The sequence below is a fragment of the Camarhynchus parvulus genome, chromosome 1 (genome assembly GCF_901933205.1).
Source record: "Camarhynchus parvulus chromosome 1, STF_HiC, whole genome shotgun sequence".
Lineage (NCBI taxonomy): Eukaryota > Metazoa > Chordata > Aves > Passeriformes > Thraupidae > Camarhynchus > Camarhynchus parvulus.
Window position 1 is genome coordinate 98740914 of NC_044571.1, and position 20595 is coordinate 98761508.

A 20595-nucleotide genomic window follows, 5' to 3' on the forward strand; every position below is an offset into this window, starting at 1 on the left:
GGACCAAGGCAGGGAAGTCATGGTGAGACCATAATATTGTCAGAACTGCTATCCTTCTTTCCAGTATGCAGGGACAAGTGTTCAACCCCAACCTGGGGACTATAAATTCGATTTGGGGCACACCTACTCAGTTCCCAGACAACACAAGTGCACAGTGCATGACCCAGAACACCAACATCAAACAAGAGAAAGAATAACCAGCACAATGGTAAGAATTCACTTCATCTTAGCAAATGGCTTTTCAGCCTCACACTATTTCCATGCTAAATCAGTTTTACCTCAAGCTTGACTACATCATTATTTGTATCACACACAGTAACCACCAGAAGTGAATGAACATGTTTATTCAAACACAAGTTACAAAAACCCTTCAAGAAATACATTGTAACTAAGCCTTTGCATATCAGATTTTTTCATTTAGCTTGTCTACAAGACATACTTTGCCAAAACAGCATAATCAGACTAATTAAATGGCTACAACAGAGAACTGCATGTGATGAAAAAAATAGTTTAAGAACAAAGACCATACAGAAAACATATTACTGGATTACAGCCCAGCATGGAACATTCAGAAAATGACAGGAGGAAGTTTTATCCAACAGAACACAAGTATACAGCATCATTAGTATACATTTTCCATTAATAATTATTAAAAAATAGAAAAACTGTTAACATCAAATATTACTTTGCTAGCCACTATACCTATAAGGTAAAACCATAAATGGACCAACTCTGCTTAGGAGGTGGAAAACTTTAAGTCTCTAGAATTAACTAGAGCCCAATTCAGCAAGCTACTTATGCATGTGCTTAAGCCCCACCAACACTAGTAAGGCTTACACATGTTGAAGTATTATAATCAACATTGAGAGATTTCAGCATGCATCAACAGTGAAGTGCAGCCAAACACTTGCACTGAATCAGGATTAAAAGTACAAGTTACATACATACTATAAAAATAATGATCCTCCTCTCTCAATCTATTGTTCTATCACAAGAAAGACCCCTACTGGGTACGAGAAAAACTGACACAGTCCCCTGAGGAAGCACAGCTTTTCATGTTTTATTACACAACTCCGAAAGTATGCACAAATCAGTGCCAGGGACAATCTATCGTAACTCTACTTTCCAACCTCAGTCTTTCACAAAAACAGAATTTACTCAATTTGCACCAGTGTAGTATTATAACTCTGTATGCAATTTGCAAGTTCAAGATCAAGGAACTTGTTTCTTCAGATCCTTCCCCAAGTGATCAATAGATTCACAGAACTATACAGCTGTACAATAATGTCAGTGACTATATACAATCCTGCACAAGATACCAGAACAAAGCCACAAAGTTACATAAATAAATGCTTGACTTCAAAAATATTTAATTTCTCTTGCATTTAAGTGTTACTAAAAACAAAACAACAATCTGCAATTTTGACCTGTATCAGCCCTCTCTAAAATTTGAAAAAAAAATTCCCAAAGAATCGCCCTTGTCTAGAAGTTATCTGTATGGCTGTTTAAATAAAATCAGTCTCACCACAGCTATGAAATACAGAAAATACAGGTAGCCAGGAAAATGTTCCACATACTTGGGAATGAAGCATTCCCTTTTGGTTGGAAGAATTTGATTGCTGGGTTTGGGGCTTTTTTACTCTTACGTAACCCACTATATAATAGTGAACAAAATACTTTTGTTTCATAGAAACAACTAACATTTGCCCACACCAGGCAAATGCTCTATTTACAGATAGATTAGGACTGCCTGACTGACAGTGAGTGTAAGTTGCTGAACTCCAAGAAACATGGAGCCTAAAATGGCGACACTCTCTGCTGAATCGCCTTCCCTTTGAGGATACGTCTTATCTGGAGAAGAGAAAAAGACAAACATCAGTATTCATCATCTTGAAGTGAGTCCTGAAAAAAACCCACCCTAGATCCAGTTTTGCATTCATTTATCCAAGCCTAGGTCCTGAGTTTAGTCACACCAGAAGTGATCCCACTTCACAGCATTTGAACCAATGAAAGCCAACAGTCAGCAACTCAGCTGTGCTTAAGTTACTAGTCTTAGGTCAAGAGTCAGTTTTTTCATCAAGTAGGAAAAAGTGATTTTTTTCCTCTGTTACTCAGGAACTGTCATTACTAATTCTGACAAGAGCAGTAAAAGCATGACCTCAGGCCATAGTGAGATGAGCAAGAGAAGGAGTATTGCCTCCAGTACATTGCAGGGTTACAGAAACAGCCTATCTTGACAGGTAAAAGCTTTTAAGATGGAAAAAATAAAAGCTGCACGTGAAACCTAAAATTTCAAGTCTGTATATTCTGATCTTGGTGTTGAAGCTGAAGATCTAAAGCATAAAATGGTATTTGCTAAATCTTTTCCTTGAAAGCTGCAACTCAACAGCCCAAAGAAAGCTCTGGAGTGGAACGCAGTTTTTGTGTGGACAGGGACAGATGGAAGGAGAGGGCTGCTACAAATTTTTTACCTGTTCCCCTACAAGGCCATCAGGAACCAGATGAACTGGCTGCTCGTTCTCCAGGTTCCTGGCACTGGGATCGGCTCCCTTGCGCATGAGCAGGCGCACAGCGTCCAACTGGCTCACGCGGTACTGCAGGCTGGCCGCCACGTGCAGGGCTGTGTTCCCATTGTAAGCCTGGGGACCACAAAGCAACTCCATGAAGGAAAAGTGGAGGGCATGAGCCTCTCTTTTCTCTATCTGTATTATGGAAAAATCACCATACCTTTGCATTAACAAAAGAGAGATAGTTGGGCAGCTCCAAAAAGAGACGAATGAGCTCCAGGTTTGCTTCTTCTGCTGCCAAATGTAAAGCAGAGCGACCACTTTTGCGATCCTATCAAAAAAAGAAACTGTTTAGTCTTCCCTGCAGGTGCTTCACCTATCCAGGCGGAACATGCAGACAAATAAATATAGAAAGCAAAGTAACTGCAGAGTGTTGAGCAAACATACTTGCACTACAATTCATCAAAAGTGAATCTGAATACATATATTTTAATATCAACATCTAACAAACAATGGAACTTGATCTCATCTGCAGGTAAGTTTACATAATGTAATATTTGATATTTTGGCTAAGTAATGGTCTGGCACAGCACAGACCTGAACTGCACAGCTAAGCAGCTTTTAATTAAAATTTGCAGCTCAAGAACAAGATGTCATCAGCACCCTACTACTATGGGTACCTCAGAGTGCTCCAAACATACTCTTACTTTTACAACACTCATTCACTGCAGCCAGCGTAGCATCATTCTTAGCCTAGAGATTAGACTGTCACCTCCCTCCTTCCCCAGGGCTTGTTTGCATTGATAATACCCTGCTCTCAATAAATGGAGCATTCTCATCCCATCTGGGTAAATTAACCTGTAGGGAAGCTTTCACATTAGTCTTCTTCCCTTGTAATAAATGCAGCGTGGGAGAAAGGGACACAGTCTGCTTCCACATTCTCTCTGGATCTGGCATCTCAGATTAAGGCATTTTACTTACTTTCGCTTCAACAGAGGCTCCCATTTGTATCAGGATCTTGATGGTTTCTACCAGGCTCTTGTTTCTCAGCAGAAGCTCCTGGACCTCAGGGGAGTGAGGTGGCTGACAGTTCTGCAGCTCATGCAGCACACCATTATGGGCCAGAACTGCACAGTGCAATGCTGTCAGACCTAAACATCAAAAAAAACCCATAAAAGTCATCATGAATGAAGAAATACAGAAGTATTGACTGGTTGCTTGTTTCAGAGATTGGGTAAAGGAGCTTCTACCCCCATTAAGCCCAGGGATGGTTCCACATTTGTAGGTGACAATGACTGGTCCCAAGTCATTGGGACAGTGGAACAGTGGAACAGCAGCCTACTGTGAGCCCTCAGCCAGCTGATGATGAAAGAATAAATTTCTAATATATTTTTGTACAAACTATACGTTTGAAAGAGTTGTTTTGTGGAAAAGGGGTCCAAACAGAACAGCTTTCTACTGCCAGATTCTGGCTACTGGCACTCCAATGTTTTAACAATGGCCAGTTACAACCTAAGCTCTCCGTGCCAAACACAGCAATCACATGTAAGAGGAAAGAGCTCTTGACAGACACAGACTAATGTCGTTTTAATCTGACAGATATGTCAACTGCACCTGTAAATTTCCATCTGGAAAGGAAATATTGCATTTTATTGCATTCCCATCAGCAGCTATAAAACACTGTACTATCCAGTAACTCTGTAAATTATAAACTCTTAACTACTCACCATCATAGTTTGTTGCCTCAAGGTCCACATACTGATTGCTTCCCATAGCTCCCTTTTGGATTGCCTACAAAAGTGGAAACAAGTACACATTTACATCTTATCCAAACTACGTACTGCTTCAAATTTGTTTATTGTCTTACTGCAATAGCTGTAATAAAGTTGCAATAAATAACAGCATCCCTAGAAGTGTTCAAGGCCAGGCTGAATGGGCCTCTGAGCAATCTGGTCTAGTGAAAGGTGTCACTGAGCACAGCAGGGGCATTAGAATTAGAAAATCTGTGAAGTCCTTTCCAACCCAAATCATTCTATGATCCTACGATTAAGAGGAGACTTACTGTTTTGGTTTGGTAAACTAGAGGATTCCCCCAAAATTACTCAAAAATGTTGATGAGAACCTCAATGGGAAATTCAGTCCTGCTTTAAGCTCTATGTGTAGACAGACTCACAAGGCTACCCAGAGAGAAAGATAAAGGAGGGATTTTTTTGGTGTGGTGGTGTTTCCAGAGTTTCCCAACACAGCTAAGGGTAAGAGTCAATGGCTGGGGCAGAGCTGTGCCTGCCTGGCTCTTACCTGGAGGACCTGGGCATGCCCCTTCTCAGCGCAGACATGCAGCGGCGTCCTGCCCCAGCAGTCTGTGGTGTTCACCCGAGCCCCCAAGCTAACCAGGTCCTGCACAATGAGATGCTGATTGGCAGCCACAGCAACCTGGAAAGCACTCTGCAAACACCAAGAAGAAAATTTAAGCTATTAGTCATCTGATCTCTAACAGGAAAGAGCAGCTAAAACAAATAAAAAACCCTAGCTACCTGGTATTATTTAAGCAGTGATTATGAATACTAGGAAGCCAGGACAAATGAAGCAGAGCACATAGTTTTACCAGCTCAAGGTGATCCCAAGAAGTATTAATAGCTCAAGGTTAATATTAGTATGCAGGCTAAATCTTGGGGTTAATATTAAATAAGCATTTCACCACATCTTTCCCAGGGTTCAGACATGCAGAAGCACTCAGGTGCAGAAAGCAGGTACAAAGATTTTTTTCAGAACCTCACCTGGCCATTGTGCTCTTTGATATCCAGCATGTGCAGGGCAGCCATCTTCCTTGCAAGAACATAGGAGAGTGCTCGACGGCCTTGGGCCACAGCAATGTGGAGGAAGCTGCAGGAAAGAGAGGCAACAGAGTTACAACACCAGACACAAACCAGGGCTCAAGACCGCAGAGAACCAAATGTCTACAAGAGGTATTATGCTGCCAGCTTCAGATCTCCTCTGTATAACTAAGGCAGGAACATGGGTATTTTCTTACCAGGGCAATTTGAATCATCTAAATTAGATGTTTCCACCCCCTCCACCCCTTAACCAAATCTAACAATAAGCACCTGAAATTAGAAAATACGTCTACTCAAGTGTGCTGGAGCTCTGCGCAGCAGCCATCAGCAAAACCTTTCCCTTGATCAGCCAAACCACTGCACTTGTGACACAAACACAGCTATTGAACTGCTTCACTATAACCCACAGTCTGCCAAAACCCAAACAGAAACACTCCCCAACCTCCCACAGAAGAAACACCAAGATAAACAGCACTCACGTGTCTCCATCAGCATCTTTTGCAAGGAACTGGTCTTGAGAGATGTTAGCCAGCTTGTTCTCCTCCTGTTCCACTTGCCACTGAAAAAATGACTTGCCCAGCTGGGTTGTGCTCCTGGCAACGTTTTGGTCAGGCAGCGAGACATTGAGAGTAGCCAGAGAGATGCTGCGCTCCAGACTGCCACAGAGGTTGTTGGAGAGCAAGCTGAAGTTTGGGGTGTGAGGGGCAACCTCGGCCTCGGGGTGGGCACTGCTCAGTGGCTGGAGGGGAGCAGAGATGCTGTCCGAGCCCTCCGAGTCGTTGAGGAGGGAGGAGAAGCTCTGTGACGGGCAGTACGGCAGCTCGTGGCTCTCAAAGGTGCTCTGCTGGTAGGCAGGAGACTGGTCACTGCCAACAAACGGCCTGTAGTCCAGGGGGCCATCTGAAGGGTAACTCTGTGACAAATCTTGGCTCTGGGACGCAGGGAACTGGTAATGCTGTGGCGGATCAAGCATGTGCTGGCTGGCGTGGTCTTGGAATGCTTGGTACTTCTGGGATGGGGAGAACGCCTGTGTTCCCAGGCTGTCCTGGTACTGCTCAGCAGGAGAGCCATGGCTGGAGACTGAGTGCAACCAGCTCACCTGCACCGTGTTCAGGGAAATGGGGCTCGACTCGTTCTTGATGTTTATAATGTTCTGAAGCAGATCAGAGCTGCCCTCGTGCTTTGGGTCAGCTTTATGGGTCTCCTCCATGCTATCCATAGAAGTTGGTGTCTGGGGTGGGGTCTGACGGATGGGGGGGAAAGAAAACAACAAAGGCAAATCAAAACAAGCCCCAGAAAATTAGAGGTATAGTTGTATCTGGTAGTTTCTGATCATACAAAGCAAACTAAAAAATAAAGGCATGGAAAAAATTACTACAGACTTACCAGGAGATGTGGGTGAACATTCGCTTGGCGTTTGAAAGAAGGTCCATCAGAAAGGAGTTCAGGTGCCTTTCTTTTGCCACTGTGGCCCAGTATGCTCTTCAGTTCTGTTCAAAAGAAAATAAATTCAGAATCCATTTGGACATTACTCTTACAATTGATTTAAAATGTTACTGCAGGGTATGTATTAAAAAATGGTCTACCTGTGTATGGTTCGTAGCTCACCAATCCTCCTTGTGCCTGTTAAGAAAAATCCAAATTTTTCTGTTATTATAATGTTATTTCTGGGGGAAAACAAACAAAAACAAACACAAAAAACAATCCACCCCCCCAAAAAAACACACCACCAACAAGAAAGCAGCCGTGACTTCCTTCTATAAACACAGAATATACCTTAGAATAATTCTAGTACGTGGTTGTCTAACCCTAACTTAATTGCTTTTAATTAAGGTTAGAAAATGGAAATAGTTTAATGAAACTTAAATAAAACCCACTGTTTTTCTTTAGGCTTTTCAAGCCATTTGTTACAATACCACAAAACTCCAGAAAATCTAGAGAAATACATTATTCCTTCCAGAGACCAGTGGATTTTTTTGAAACATTAATAACCCAGCCAATTTTACAATTCTTTAATGCCGTGAACTTTCCTATGCAAATATCTTCCTCTGAAAACATTTATCTAGGAAGCTTTCAAACACACACTCACAAAAGAGAATCAAATCAAATCAAAAACACTCTTTAATCTTCTCAGAATTTCCTGTAATTTTTTTGTCCTTTCAGACTGAAAGGGTCTACCTTTACACTGGATGCTTTGCACAGAGAGGCGCAATAGCATGACAAACAAATCTGAGAAAAATCCCTAACCCTTCCAATGAATGATCTCATTCCAGCCAACGCGGAATTTCTGTGGTTTCGCAACACAGATGTATCTTTGTCCAGACTCCCTTTAGAAAATAAAGCTTAGTAAGAACAGCTTTAAATGCCTCCTTCTCTCATGGCAAACCTTCTTTCTGATTTCTTCCCAGTTGCATTTTTCCATTACGCGTTGAAAAGGAAAAACACTGATTCCATCCACAGCAGATAAAACTCATTTCTAGCATTACCGCAAACTGCTTTCTTGCCAGCTTCAGAAACCATTAAAATCAAGGGTGTCCGTGCAGAAAGCTGCCGGTTACCTTGCTTTCCTCGGTGGCAGGACCCGAGGACATCTGTTTGCTGCTCCTGAAGTGCAGCAGGAGCTCCTTCACGGAGTTCTTCACACGGACTCCCTGGAAAGGTCCTCTGTGCTGCTTTCCCCCCCCCATGTGTTGTTCAACTGTGAAGACACGAAAACAAAACCCGAACTTAAGCCATTCATTTCGTTTAACAAATAATAAATACAGAAAAAACCCCAAACAAACTAAAAACTCTAGTGGAAAGACACCTAAAGTCTGGTTTAGCAGAGACGAGTCAGAGAGCTGCTCCGCGTACCCCTCTGCCATCCCACGGGCGTGCGGCTCCTCTGCTGCCCCGGGGACGCTCCCGCTCCACAGATGGGAGCACCGTGCCACCGGGCACGAAGCGCCGCCCAAACGCGCCCGCCTTTCCCCGCTTCGGCCGCTTTCCCACGCGGGAGGATCGGCGGCCGGCTTCGCCCCCGAAGAGACGGAGCGGGACCCGCGGCTCCGCGTTCTCCCCGCCACCCCCCGGGGCCGGGGCCGCCGCGGGGACCCGCCGTACCTTGCAGCGCGGAGCGGGGGCCGCCCCGGGGGTCCCTCCGGCCGCCGCCGCGGCTGCTCACCGAGAGGTCCGAGTCGGATCCCGGCGAGCCCGGGGCGGAGGAGTGCGCCGGCGAGCAGCTGCCCTCGCTGGAGTGGGGCGAGGCCCCGTAGAAGTAGGCGAGGTTGATGGGGCTGCTGAGGGCGCCGCCGTCACTGCCATCGGGCGCCGCGTCGCGGCTGCTCTCCACGATCATGGCGGTGCGGCGCAGCGGGCGGCGGCGCGGGGCGGCGGGCGGCGGAGCGGGAGCGGGCACGGCCAGGGCTGGGCGGGCAGCGCGACGGCTCTGGGGGCGCGGGGCCGCGGCCGCGCTTATACCGGGTCCGCCCCCCGCGGGAGGGGCCGCGCCGGGCGGGGCCGCGCTTCCCGTCAGGGTGGCGGGAGGAGCCTGCCCGTGAGGGCCGCTCCCTCTGCCCGGGAGAGCCCGGCGGGAGTCGTGGTCCGGGGTGCTGCCTCACGCCTTGTCCGCCAAGCTTGCCCCCGCTGCCTCTGCCCGGGAGACCCCGGCGGGAGTCATGGTCCGGGGTGCCGCCTCACGCCTTGTCCGCCAAGCTTGCCCCCATGGGCTTCGCGGGATAACAGAATGTCCTGAGTTGGAAAGGCTCCATCAGGACTATCGAGTCCGACTCCTGGCCCTGCCCAGGACGCCCCAAGAATCACACTGAGCCTGAGAGCGTTGTCCGGATGCAGCCTTGGCAACCCTCGCTCACAAGGAATGGAACCACAAATTACCACCCTCTTATGGAGCTGCAGAGGTGGGGATGAGCAGAATCTCCCTCGGCCTCCCACCGCTGCTGATGCCACCTCATGTCGCCATTGTTAGCCATCCCTCACACTGCGCCCCAATCCTGCCAGTCCTTAGCTCCAGGACACAGGCGTGAAAAAACAGAGACTTTTTGGTCATGTGCATCCCATGAGCAGCATCCAGCGAGAAGGGGAACGTGAGCAGTTTCTCACAATGGAGACGAGTCATCTATGTTCTTACCCGGCATGGAGCAGACAGGGGCAGACAAGGAGTGATTTTTGGTTGTAGCTTGCCCCATACTGTGGTGGCAAGAGCCTCCTGGTCAAGGCCACCTCAACCTTCTTCTTGGGGAGAAGTGGGAAAGCAACACGATGCCAAAACAAAAAGTGGGCGAAACTGTGAGATTACTGTTAATATCACTGAGTTATTACCAGCATTCTCAGGAAGACTTCTCGGGTTTCTACTTTTCAAACAAATATTTCTGCTTTCCCATTTCCACTGAAGTGACCATCTTCTAAAGCAATTTTGCCCACAAAGTTGAGATTAGGATGTTTTTAGCACTGTAGCCACTCCAATAAATATGTAGTAAAACAACATGGTCTTACATGGTCTTTCTAAAGTATATTATGCAAACTGGAGATCTATAATTTATATGTTTTAATTATATTGAACAGCATGGGTCAGTGCAATATGAAATTATATTAATCAGCTCACGAGGAGGCAGGAGGTAATTGCTTTATATTATTCAAATATTTCTCCCACCGTCAAGTGAATGAAGGGTTTTGCTGAGAACTGTCTAGGCAGGTTTCTACTCCAAAGACTGTTGTTTTACACCATAGATTGAATCTATGCAGCCAGAGTGAAATTTGCAAGTAGAATCCATAAAACAAAATCAGATGCCAAGCAGTGGCAGAAATACCCCAATAAAGGTAAAAATTCACTTGCTCCCTGAGCAGAAACTCACCCCCAAGCACACCTCCTCCCTCATTTAACAAAGCACTTTACACAAGCGAGGATTTATTAAATCAGGCTGTGTGTTTTAAGCAAGGAGATGGTTTCATGTTCTTCAAGCCCTAGACCTCAGTTATGATACCTTAACCTTAAGCAGATGCTTTTCTCCTCATTGAAAAGCACTGGGTGCTCAGAGATCCTGGAGCCCACAAAAGCTCTTTGCACATTCAGTGGCTATGAGGAGGACCCACAACTCAGCTTTCCAAAGTGGATCCAACTGATGGATCTTTGTGTTCTTGTCCCTGCCAGGGAGCCCAGAAAGCCACTGATTTCAATCTCACAGGAGGCTCTACAACTACTGCAAAATGCATCTTGTCTTTCAACAAGTGGATGGTAATGCAAATCTGAGAAGTTGATAATCCAGAAAATTAGATTTGTCATTACAGTTGCCTGCCATTCCCTTGAAAATGTCGAGAGTAAATGAGATTTCAAACCAAAAGTGGCTTTGTCTCATTGTAGTTCTTCTGTGTCGTAGAAGGTTCCTAAACCACATGCAGGCAGGGACAGGCAGCATCTTTATCCTTGCTATTCAATAACAATTTTGGAATGGATTTAATTGGAGATTAGTCTCTACATATGAATTAAAACTCTTCCATAGAACAGTTAATGAGTTTGTGTTTGGTTTTTTCCCTAAAGAGGGCATAGAATTTCTTTTTCTCTTCTATTCCAAACTCTCTAATCCCCTGAAGGTTGAATTGCTGATGTGCTCTCCTTTTACCAAGCAAAATCCATTTCAGACAACAATTTGATACCTCAGCTCATACTTGTTTCATCAGTGACATCTTATTTATCAGATCTCCTGGCATAAATCTACTCCCAGGCAAAGCAGATTAAGGCAAATCTAATTCCACCAAGCTCCATAACAAAAGGCTCTTTCAGAAATATACACACACCCATTGGTTGCACAAGATGTGCTGGCTCACAGCAGCCCTGTGTTCTCAAAGTGCTTCTCTGAGAGTTACTGGTAAATTATTGCTACATCCACAAACTGTAATTATTAATGCTGCAGACCTTGAGCATTAATGGGTTTGGGTTTAGTCCCAAGCACTACGTAACAGCTGTGGTGACCAAAACCCTGTGAGGCATCTTCAACCAAAGTAAGTTCCTCTGGGGCAGGATGGTGACCAAAGAAAAAAGCACTTGTCACCTCTTCTCCTTGGGAAGGCACCCAGCTGGTTTCAGCCTCCTTTGGCCGAGCTGTAATTCAGTGTAACCCACCAACCTCAGAGCTGGAGAAGGCTGCAAGGTGAGCACCAGGCAGCCACCTCTGCTCCCCGATGTGCTGTCTGCCCATGTTTTTATTGCACCACCTCCCTACTGGGATGTGTCAATAATGCCAACTAGTGGCCGTCAGCAGCAGCATTTGTCCTGAAAACACTTTTCTGTACACCTGCAAAAAGTGAGATAAGCCTATCTTGGTATCTCAAATAACAACAGAAAGGAAGCAGAATGCACTTGTTTCTGAAAACTCTGTTTCTTCCTTCTCTTCAGAACATAGCCCACTATTGTAGCATTAAAAGCAATCAGTCTTGGTTTAGGTTAATCCAATATACTTGATTAATGAAATAACTTTTGAGAGTGTGACTTGTGCACACCCATGAGCTATTTCATGGGATCCAGAAAAAACTTTTGTTAAGAGCAAAACTAAAATCCAGTTGTGTTGAAGCTTGTGCTTGCTGGGTAGGGGTCTCATTACAGAAAGCAAAGAGGCTGAATACCAACACCTTAGACTTCAACCACCTGCTAAACAGCTAGGCTAACCAAGGTCATTTTTATCCCCTTTGCCATCCTAATCAGAACAAGCACAGAGAAAAGATGCAGTGTGCCTGCACTGCTTGGTCCCTGGGGCACGTACTGGAGTGAGTGCTATAGGGAATGTAGACTTTAAATAAATAAATGAATGAATAAAGCAAGCCCAGTAAGTGGAGCAGCACGTAGTCACTCTGCCAGGCACACTGTACAAGCTCCCTGTGTGAGTGAGGAACATGCCAGCTCTCAGAGCAGCCCTTGGTTTGGCAGGTATGGGAGCAGAACAAATCTCTCCCCTCTGTCTCCTGAGCAGCAGCATGGAGTAAGGGACAGCCTCTAGGTGAAGTGTCAGAGCACAAACTGCTAGAAACAAGAACTTGGTTTTGCAACATGCTTCTGGAGCAGCATGACCTTCGTGGCATTTCTTAAACTGGACATAAAAATGGTAGTTTACAACCCAGTTGCTTAATGCAAGTGAATATTTGCTGTGTTGATGTCAAACATGCCCTATTCTCCACTGGGTGTAATTGAGGCTCCTTCTGCACACTGTGAGCTGAGGTGTGCAAACACCACTGCCACACCTCCGCTCCCCAGCAGTGTTTCCAACAGCACATACCTCCCAAACCATGCAGCACAACACTCATTTTGCTTCTAGACTGGCATTGAGAAAAACAGAGGTAAAATCTCAGGAACTATTCCACTCCTAGAGAGCATTCGAGGTCTGTACCTGCATTTGCTTTAAGGGTTCTGGAGAGCGCTTGTCAGCAGGTTGGAAGTGGTCCATGACATGGTTTTACTCTAAAAGCTGGTACAGAGGAGTTAGTGTTTCTTCCCTCTTTGCTGTACTTGTATTGCTACATTTTTCCTAGACTTTGGTCTCCAAGACTGACATTCTGGGATTAACTTGAACATCAAAAGGGAACATGTATAAGTCTTCATATTAAGGAAAAACTTAGACTTCTTATTTAACATATTTCTTTTGGGCCTTACTCCTTTGATCCAGAGAATACCCTCAATTCTGTTTTTTTCTCTCAAGCTATCTGATATTTAAAAAAGAAAGAAAAAGTAAATTTAAAAAAAAGTGGGTTGCTCCTAAGTAGATCCTTCAACACTGTGTATATAAGCCAGCTGAAATCAGTACAGAAGAAAAGAAACCCTAAACCCAGCAAGTGTTGCAAAGCTGGCAGAGAGGACCTGAGTTCTGTGAAAGCAGTTTCCTTGTATATATACCTGGTGTCTGAGGACATTCTTCCCAACATACTCACTACCCTGGTTAGTCATGTTTTCTCAGCAGCTTACCTGTCTCATTAGCTCATTAGTGCCTTGCAGCAGGGGAGAAATGCACACACCACTGATGTCACAGCGTGTAAACAAGGAGCAGGAGGCCATTTCCCCATAGCAAAGGGCAACGTCATATGTCACCTGTCCTAAAGGGTACTGTGTGTGCATAGACGAGGTAGAGAGTGCATCTTCTTGCCTCAAAGTATGTGGCTTGTTGAGGTATTCCAGTTTCAAAAGGGAGTTGGCACAGTTTCTCAGTGCTGTTAGGGAGACTCAGTGTAGGTTTGGAGGGGTCAGCATCAGTTTTCCTTGTTGCTCATGATGAAGACATTTTTCTTCCTAACCCAGATGATCAGCCTGGGCCTGACATTCATAGCTCACATTAATGTCGTGTTCTGCTGTCAGATGCAGGAGCATGTGCTGCAAGCACAGTAGATGAGCTGGGCTCTGGTGTACTTTGATTTCAATGTTCCTGCCTTCCACAAACAAGGACCACTTCAACCACCTGTAAAACGAAACCACTTTCTAACAGGGACTGCAGAGCTGTCCCAATGCACATTGCAACACTTCAGCATAGGAATGGGAGGAAAAAATCTCAAAGTGAGATGTGAAGCTAGAAAAATATGATTTTTTGAACTGTTCTCTACCCAGACACTTGCATTCCTAGACTCAGTTGGTGTGTAGTAGCAGGTAACCTATCTAAGATTAAGGTTGCCATACATCCAGGTTTCTCAAACATGCATTTTTCCTCTCTCGATGTTTGTCTAGGCAGATTTTGAAAACTTGTGCTCTTCTTGGACACAGCAAACCAGTCAATCTACCAGACAGCAGGTCTAACAGCTGACCAGTCCAGAGACCCCGGGCACAATGTCAGTGTTTCTACAACCCACCTGTGCAGCACTTGCGTGGCAGGATCAACACCTGCAGGAAACCTCAGCACTGATTTGCACAATCCTACACATCCTGTGTGCATACCATCAGCTCAAGGGTGCAGATTAACGAGCAGGAAAGTCCAGGCAGAAGCAAGACAACTGGTAAAAAGCACTTGTAGCATGTTGACACTGTAGAGTTCATTGAAGAGAATGCCCTCATCTAATGTCTTGAGCTTATTTCACTGTGTTTTCCATCTGATAGAGTTTAAATACTTTCAGTTCAGACATCCATTCACTAGAGAAATCCCAGATTTCAAAATACATGTCTGTCTGACCATTGGGAAAGTCCTGAAACTCAGCTACAGAGCTGTCCTCCACTAGTCAGACAAAAACTCAATGAACAGGAAATTTTCTCATTGAAAAAAGCACCTAAATCAAGGCAGACAAAATTTTGTTATAGTAGGGAAAATCTTAGGTCACTTCCAAACAGCGACACGAAAGTTTTCCTGGTGCTTAGGATGAACTGCCTCTACTAAGGCAGGTTTTATCTTCAGTTAAACAGCTGGGACAATACCTCTCCACCTATGGGTCAGAATTTGCTGTCACACAAGTCTCAATCCCAGACGTCTGCGTAAAAGATACAAATATCACAGAAAGGATCCAAATACTCTGTTCTTTCTATTGACTGAACAGCCACCTGCTACAGGTTTAGAAAGAAATCCATGACGGTTATGACAGCTTCACAGCAATATGTAAATCGTGCACGAGTTAGCATAAAACATCAAGAAAGTTGGAAATAAACTCTTTGATTTGGTGGGGCACCATGCAGAGCTCTGTTCCCAGGCGTTGGCTCCCTCCTCCAGTTCCCAGCTGGGAAGAGACACCTTCCAAAGCCAGACACATCCTGTCTGACAGGACGCTGCTCTCCACAGAAGCCAGCCCATGGATGTTTAAGTTTCCTTTTAATTTCCTGCCAATTTCTTAAGAAGAAAGCAAAAGTAAAAGCAGCTCCTTTTTCTGCCTTGCACGTTTTGTCTTGAGAATTTGTGACTGGGAGCACATAAAGTCACACGGGGGTTTCTTAGCAGCACCATCAGGACTGAGTTTTGGTGCTCTAGGAAGTCCAGGTGAGAAGCAAAGCCAGGTCAGACCACTGGGGCAGGGAGCAAAGGGATGGGATTGTTCCTGCCACCCTGCTGCTCCAAGCAGCCCAGGGATGGGAAAGGAAGCTCCCCAGTGCCCAGGACTGCTGCTGCAGACCTGTTTCCAACAACTGATGATGATAATGATGACAATGACGATGACGATGATGATGATGATCATATCCCAACCACAACCTCCAGGGTGGCAGGCTACAAGGCTGCCCCAAGCAGCCCAGGGCTTGGCTGGTGCTTGCCCCCCGTGACAGACGGCATTTCCTCCCTGCACACACCCTGCTCCCACCCACTGCCACCAAATGCTCAGGAAATGTGGCTTGCTGCAAAGAAAGCAAATAGAAGTCTAACGAGCAAAAATAAAAAATCACTTGCTGGAACATGATCACCGAGCTGATACTGGAGTTTTGTTTGGAGCAGAAATACGGCCCCTAGGTGACATTTGTCCCTGACTGCTGGTCACCCAGTCTGGCTGAGGGACAGCCCAGGGTGTCTCCCTTTCCCTGCCCTCTGTGTCTCCAGCAAACCTCCACATCTCAGCTGAATTCATCTGGTTCCATCTGAAGTACATGCAAGCTACCCACCCCCAGTAGCACACACATCTCCAGTGTCATCACAGCACACACCTGCCCCCAGACATTTGGGGTCTGAAAAGCAGACCCCATTTTATCCTCCTTCCTGCTGAGCTGCCCTCCATGCCTGCTGGAGACAGGCACGTTAATGAACCGGGTGCTGCATAATCAGTCCCGTGTGGTAAGCCAGGGAAACCCTCGCCAGGTGATGAAAAGGAGTTTATGGTTTGGTTTAATAAACCCCTTAGCATAACAAAATTTAAAGTGAATTTTAAGCTCATTAAACTTAATTCTTTTCATTCCCACCGTTTGTTGTTTGTTTTTTTTTTTAATTACAAGAAAGTAGGCATAGATCCCTATTTTTATATGCTTCCCTGTGTTGTCTCACACTGCACCGTGACAGTGTACTCCTGTCCTGCTGAAGCTGGCAGGCTCATCTGCTGATGGTGCTCTGCTATTCCAAAATTACTGATGAGCTGCCAGGAAAGGATTGTAATCAAGATTATACAAAACATCTTTTTCCACTAACAATGTTTCTTCCATCCAGTACTCTCAAAACTTAGCTTTCCGTCCATCCATCCATCCATCCATCCATCCATCCATCCATCCATCCATCCATCCATCCATCCTCTGGAAAGCCATTATACCCTCCCCTAAAAATGCAGATTGTTTCAGAGAGAGTCACCCAGAACAGCTAAGCTGTTTAGGAGTATTTTGGTATTTTGCCACCAGATTCACCAAGGGTTTTCAAAAATTACACCATTCTTTGTGGTTTCTTTGCTCTTGGCTGTTACCCATTACCTTCCCAAAAGCCAACCATTCTTCCATACTCAGCCCCAAAACACACAGATTATTACAGCACAAGCCACTTGCAAGGCTATTACAAATTAAAAAAAAACTTATTATAAGCCAATATTGTTTCAATCAATTAGGTTTTCTAAGCAATAAATCAAATAAAATTATACCAGCATACCTTCATGTTGTTGGAGCGAAGTTAGGAATAGTTCTGTGGAAAACAAGGCAGTTCTTGGCACCCCATTGGCAACTGATCATTCCTTATGGCCATGTCTGTGTGAATGACTGAGAAGTTCCTCTGAGGTTTAAAGGTGTTAAACAGAGAAGCAGTGGTAAGGAAATTTTTCTTCCCCTCCCTCACAAAAGTCCTGCTTACTTTGGCTTTCTGTTCACAAAAAAAAAACCAACCTAAACAACACCCCACAAGTTTCTTTCAGCTTCTGGCTGAGTACCCACAGGGCACCTTTAGTGCAGTGGCTTGCACACCACTTATCTGTTGGCTCTGGTTGACAGGAAGCAGGGATGTTGTGACATGTGAGAGGAAGCAGGGTGGAGGAGGACAGTGGTGTGAGCGTGGCTCCCTGGACTTTTTCTGCACGGTGGAATTTCCCAGGTGGGGTAAGCCCTGGTTGAGGACATTCCCCTGCCAAAGAGGCTGGCAGAAAATCCCAGGCTGGTGTAATACTGCCAAAAAAGGGTCTAGAAAATACTGATATGAGATAAGAATAATGAAAAAGTGCTGGGCAACAATTGGGTGAAGAGAAACCTGCACGTTTCCCAGTGGGGTTTCCTGCCTGCCAGGGTCAGGTTCTCCTTGCCCACCTCCTGCCTGCAGAGCTGCCTGTGTGGCCACAGGCATTGAGCTGCATCTCACTATCCCTTTTCTGTCTTGGATAAACGGGATAAGCATAGCATTCACATAGGAAAAAAGAGAGATCCACTGTCCCACAGGAAAAAAAATAGCTCCAGCCTTTGGGTGGTGGTGCAGGACAAACACCTCTCCTTGGCAAATGGCTGGCTTTCAGCAGGACTTTGCCCTCAGAAAGGTTGGAATGAGTTTCAGAGGGTGTCAGTGTGAAAGCTCCATACAACCAGGAGCCTGGTTAAAATGGGAAGGGGGTTATATGCAAAATAAAAAAAATTAGAAAGGAAAAAAATTAGTCTCATTTTTCACAGAGGTATCAGGTGTGAAATAGTCACCTGCTCCAGTAGATAAAAACAACCTTCAGTATAAAAAAGTTGTCCTGGATTTTCTTAAAATGTGAGTAGATCCATCTTAATCATAATCCCCTTTCTTTTCTTCTTTCAGCAGCAGCATGGGCCAGGACTCACCATGCATATCAAACATGGTGAGCATGGACAGGACACCCAAATCTTTCCAGAGCAAACACCTGTCACTTTCAGTGCCTTGTGTTGCCCCTTCCCAATGCAGCCAACTGATACCATTTCCAGCAGCTGGCAGCAACAAGGCAAAAGCACCGCCCATTGTGTGCCCAGTGCTTCCTGCACTGGAACATAGATGTTAAAAACAAACAGAACATCCTCAGACTTTATCCCCACCCTTGCCCTGCCCCAGCAAGCTGCAGGAGGGAGGTGGGAGAGAACATCTCCGTGATACATTCAAAACCTTCCCCCTGCAGGCAGGAAACTCTGCGTGGGCTCCATCTTCCTGTTGGCAGATGTATTGTATCACTGGAACATGTTCAGCTGATAATCTTGATGAGCTCGATGTTCTCCTTGAAATCAGGATGGTTTGTTCCAGCTGGGGCTGCTCTTTGTTTGCTCTCTGAAGGCCTGTGGTGCCCTCAGTCTTGTCTAACACGTGTCAGGGTGGGGCCTCATCCGGCCCCTTGCCCTGCTCTCTCCTGCAGCAGCTGGGAAGCAAAACCTGCTGCCTTTGGGGACTGAGGGGCTTCTGAGTGCCTCCACAAGGGGTCAAGATGTCTCTGTGCAAAGAGGGCAGGCTGCAGCCCCAAAGAGGCACCGATGGCCCAACACCACAGGCAGTAGGAGCAGCACCTGTAGCACCACGGAGCTCATCCATTCTCCCAGGTGTCACCGCCTTTGGAGTTAGGGCAGCTCAGGGGCTTTGACTCCAGAAATCACAGGGTGTCGCAGACATATTTTATGAAAAATCCTTTTGCCAGGATCTTTTCTCCTGAGAAGCTTCTCCATGTTTTGCTGCTTTGGAATGTGATTTGGAGAATTGTTTACCCAGCATGTGAAATTGTTTTTACTTGATGACCAGTGATAGCCACCTATGTCAAGGCTGTGAGCAGTCACAAGATTTTATTATCATTCCATTCCTTTCCTTTGCTACCCTTCTGATGTCTCCTTTCTCTTTTAGTGTAGTCTTAGTCTATAATTTTCTTTAAATATAATAGATATCATAAAATAATAAATCAGCCTTCTGAAACATGGAGTCAAGATTCTCATCTCTTCCCTTGTCCTGGGACCCCTGTGAACACCGTCACATTTGGTGACCCCGAGTGAGGAACACTGCCACAACAGGGGACATTTTTAATGAGCTGAATATGTGATGGAGGTCAGCCCCCTCCTGTGTAAAGAGGTGAGTACCTGCTGCAAAGAAAAGGAAAATCCAAGTCTGACAAGAAAGGAAAGACAAGAAGAGTAAAAATGCCATGGCTGATGTGTGGCAGGGCAGGATGAAAAGTCATGACTCCAGCCCCAAATAAAAATATCTACTTGTAACAATATTTGTTGTGCACAAGAACATGGGCAACAGGACATCAGGAAGAAATGTGTTAACATAGATAGGGAACCTACATTTCAACCAGCAGATATGAAACTTCTGGGATTGGAAGATACACTTATGTTGAACACATTTTACAACAATGTAAAGTAATTATAATATCAGCTTGTTACTGGAGCACCTGATATTTTTTTATTGGATTTTTAAGACAGGATATTTTTTCAGTAAAGTAACTTTCTTTTTCTAATTTTACTTATCAAGGCAAGGGCAAAAGCAAGGCACAGAAAAAGCAAATAATAATAATACTACACAGGGGAAAATACACAAATGTGGAGCAGAATGATATGAAACCATTAGAAGGAAGAAACAGCTAGAGACAGAAATAGCTGCCTTGCCAACAGCAAGCGACAATTCCCTGAGAGAAGCTGACTCAGAAAAGAGGGCCAGCAGGACTGGAAAGCATGACTCACTCAGCTCAGGGAAAACCAAAGGGTAGGAAGGAGTGGAAAGAACTGACTGCAGGATGGCAAGAGGGGAAAAACCCTGTAATTTATCATGGTTCTTTCACTGCAGGCCCTCCTTGTGCCATGCCTCTCACCTACTCATGCACTCCCACAGGCATGTCCCACCTAGAAGCTCTTCTGTGAGGTCCTTCAGAGGGAGCTGCCAGCCCACAGCAGAGGAATAGTCCTTGTCATATAAATACTCCTTTCATTGTAAACAGCCTGCAGCAGAGATCTAGGGAGCAAAGGGACAGCCTTGTACCAAACTGAACCAAAAAAACAGCAGTTGCCTCCAGAGGGCCCAAGCACAAGGGCAAAAGGTGAAAAGCACTCGTCCATTTTCAGAACTGACCAGGGAAGGAGAGAGTAAAAATTGGAGGGGACAAAATGTTTAATGGATGGCTGACCCAGAGAACACTGACTGCCACAGCATGTCTTGCTCTCAGACCACAGACACTTCTTAACGTTGCAGAAAGAAGTAACTTGAGATATACTATTCCAGCCTGGTAAAGTTTACTCCTCTTGATTCTTTTGTGGCTTAGGATAAAAAAGCACATTTAAAAGAATATTTGGGGGAAAAAAATAATCCTCTGAAGCATAGTCTTCAATCTAAGAGTTATCAAATCTATGTCATCAACTGATTTCACTCACAAACTTCAAATCAAAGAGCCTCAGTGGTATTTGTGACATTTGTTTTCAAAACACAAACTATGCAGGA

General features: G+C 45.2%; 1 protein-coding gene across 2 annotated transcripts; it reads right to left on the reverse strand.

Moving 5' to 3' along the window:
- Nucleotides 1–326: 326 nt before the first annotated feature.
- On the reverse strand, nucleotides 327–8645 carry NFKBIZ (NFKB inhibitor zeta). 2 transcript variants are annotated; one of them, XM_030960660.1, is made up of 12 exons: nucleotides 8444–8645; nucleotides 7900–8039; nucleotides 6928–6964; nucleotides 6728–6831; nucleotides 5821–6584; nucleotides 5285–5390; nucleotides 4806–4952; nucleotides 4235–4298; nucleotides 3489–3658; nucleotides 2728–2838; nucleotides 2472–2639; nucleotides 327–1851 (listed from the first exon to the last, which is right to left on the reverse strand). In XM_030960660.1, the coding sequence occupies exons 2-12, from the start codon at nucleotides 8026–8028 to the stop codon at nucleotides 1798–1800; spliced, it is 1854 nt and encodes a 617-aa protein (XP_030816520.1). In that variant the 5' UTR covers nucleotides 8029–8039; nucleotides 8444–8645; the 3' UTR covers nucleotides 327–1797. The 2 variants fall into 2 exon arrangements, with proteins under 2 accessions (XP_030816520.1, XP_030816527.1); XM_030960667.1 differs by having other exon boundaries at nucleotides 8505–8532.
- Nucleotides 8646–20595: the final 11950 nt, after the last annotated feature.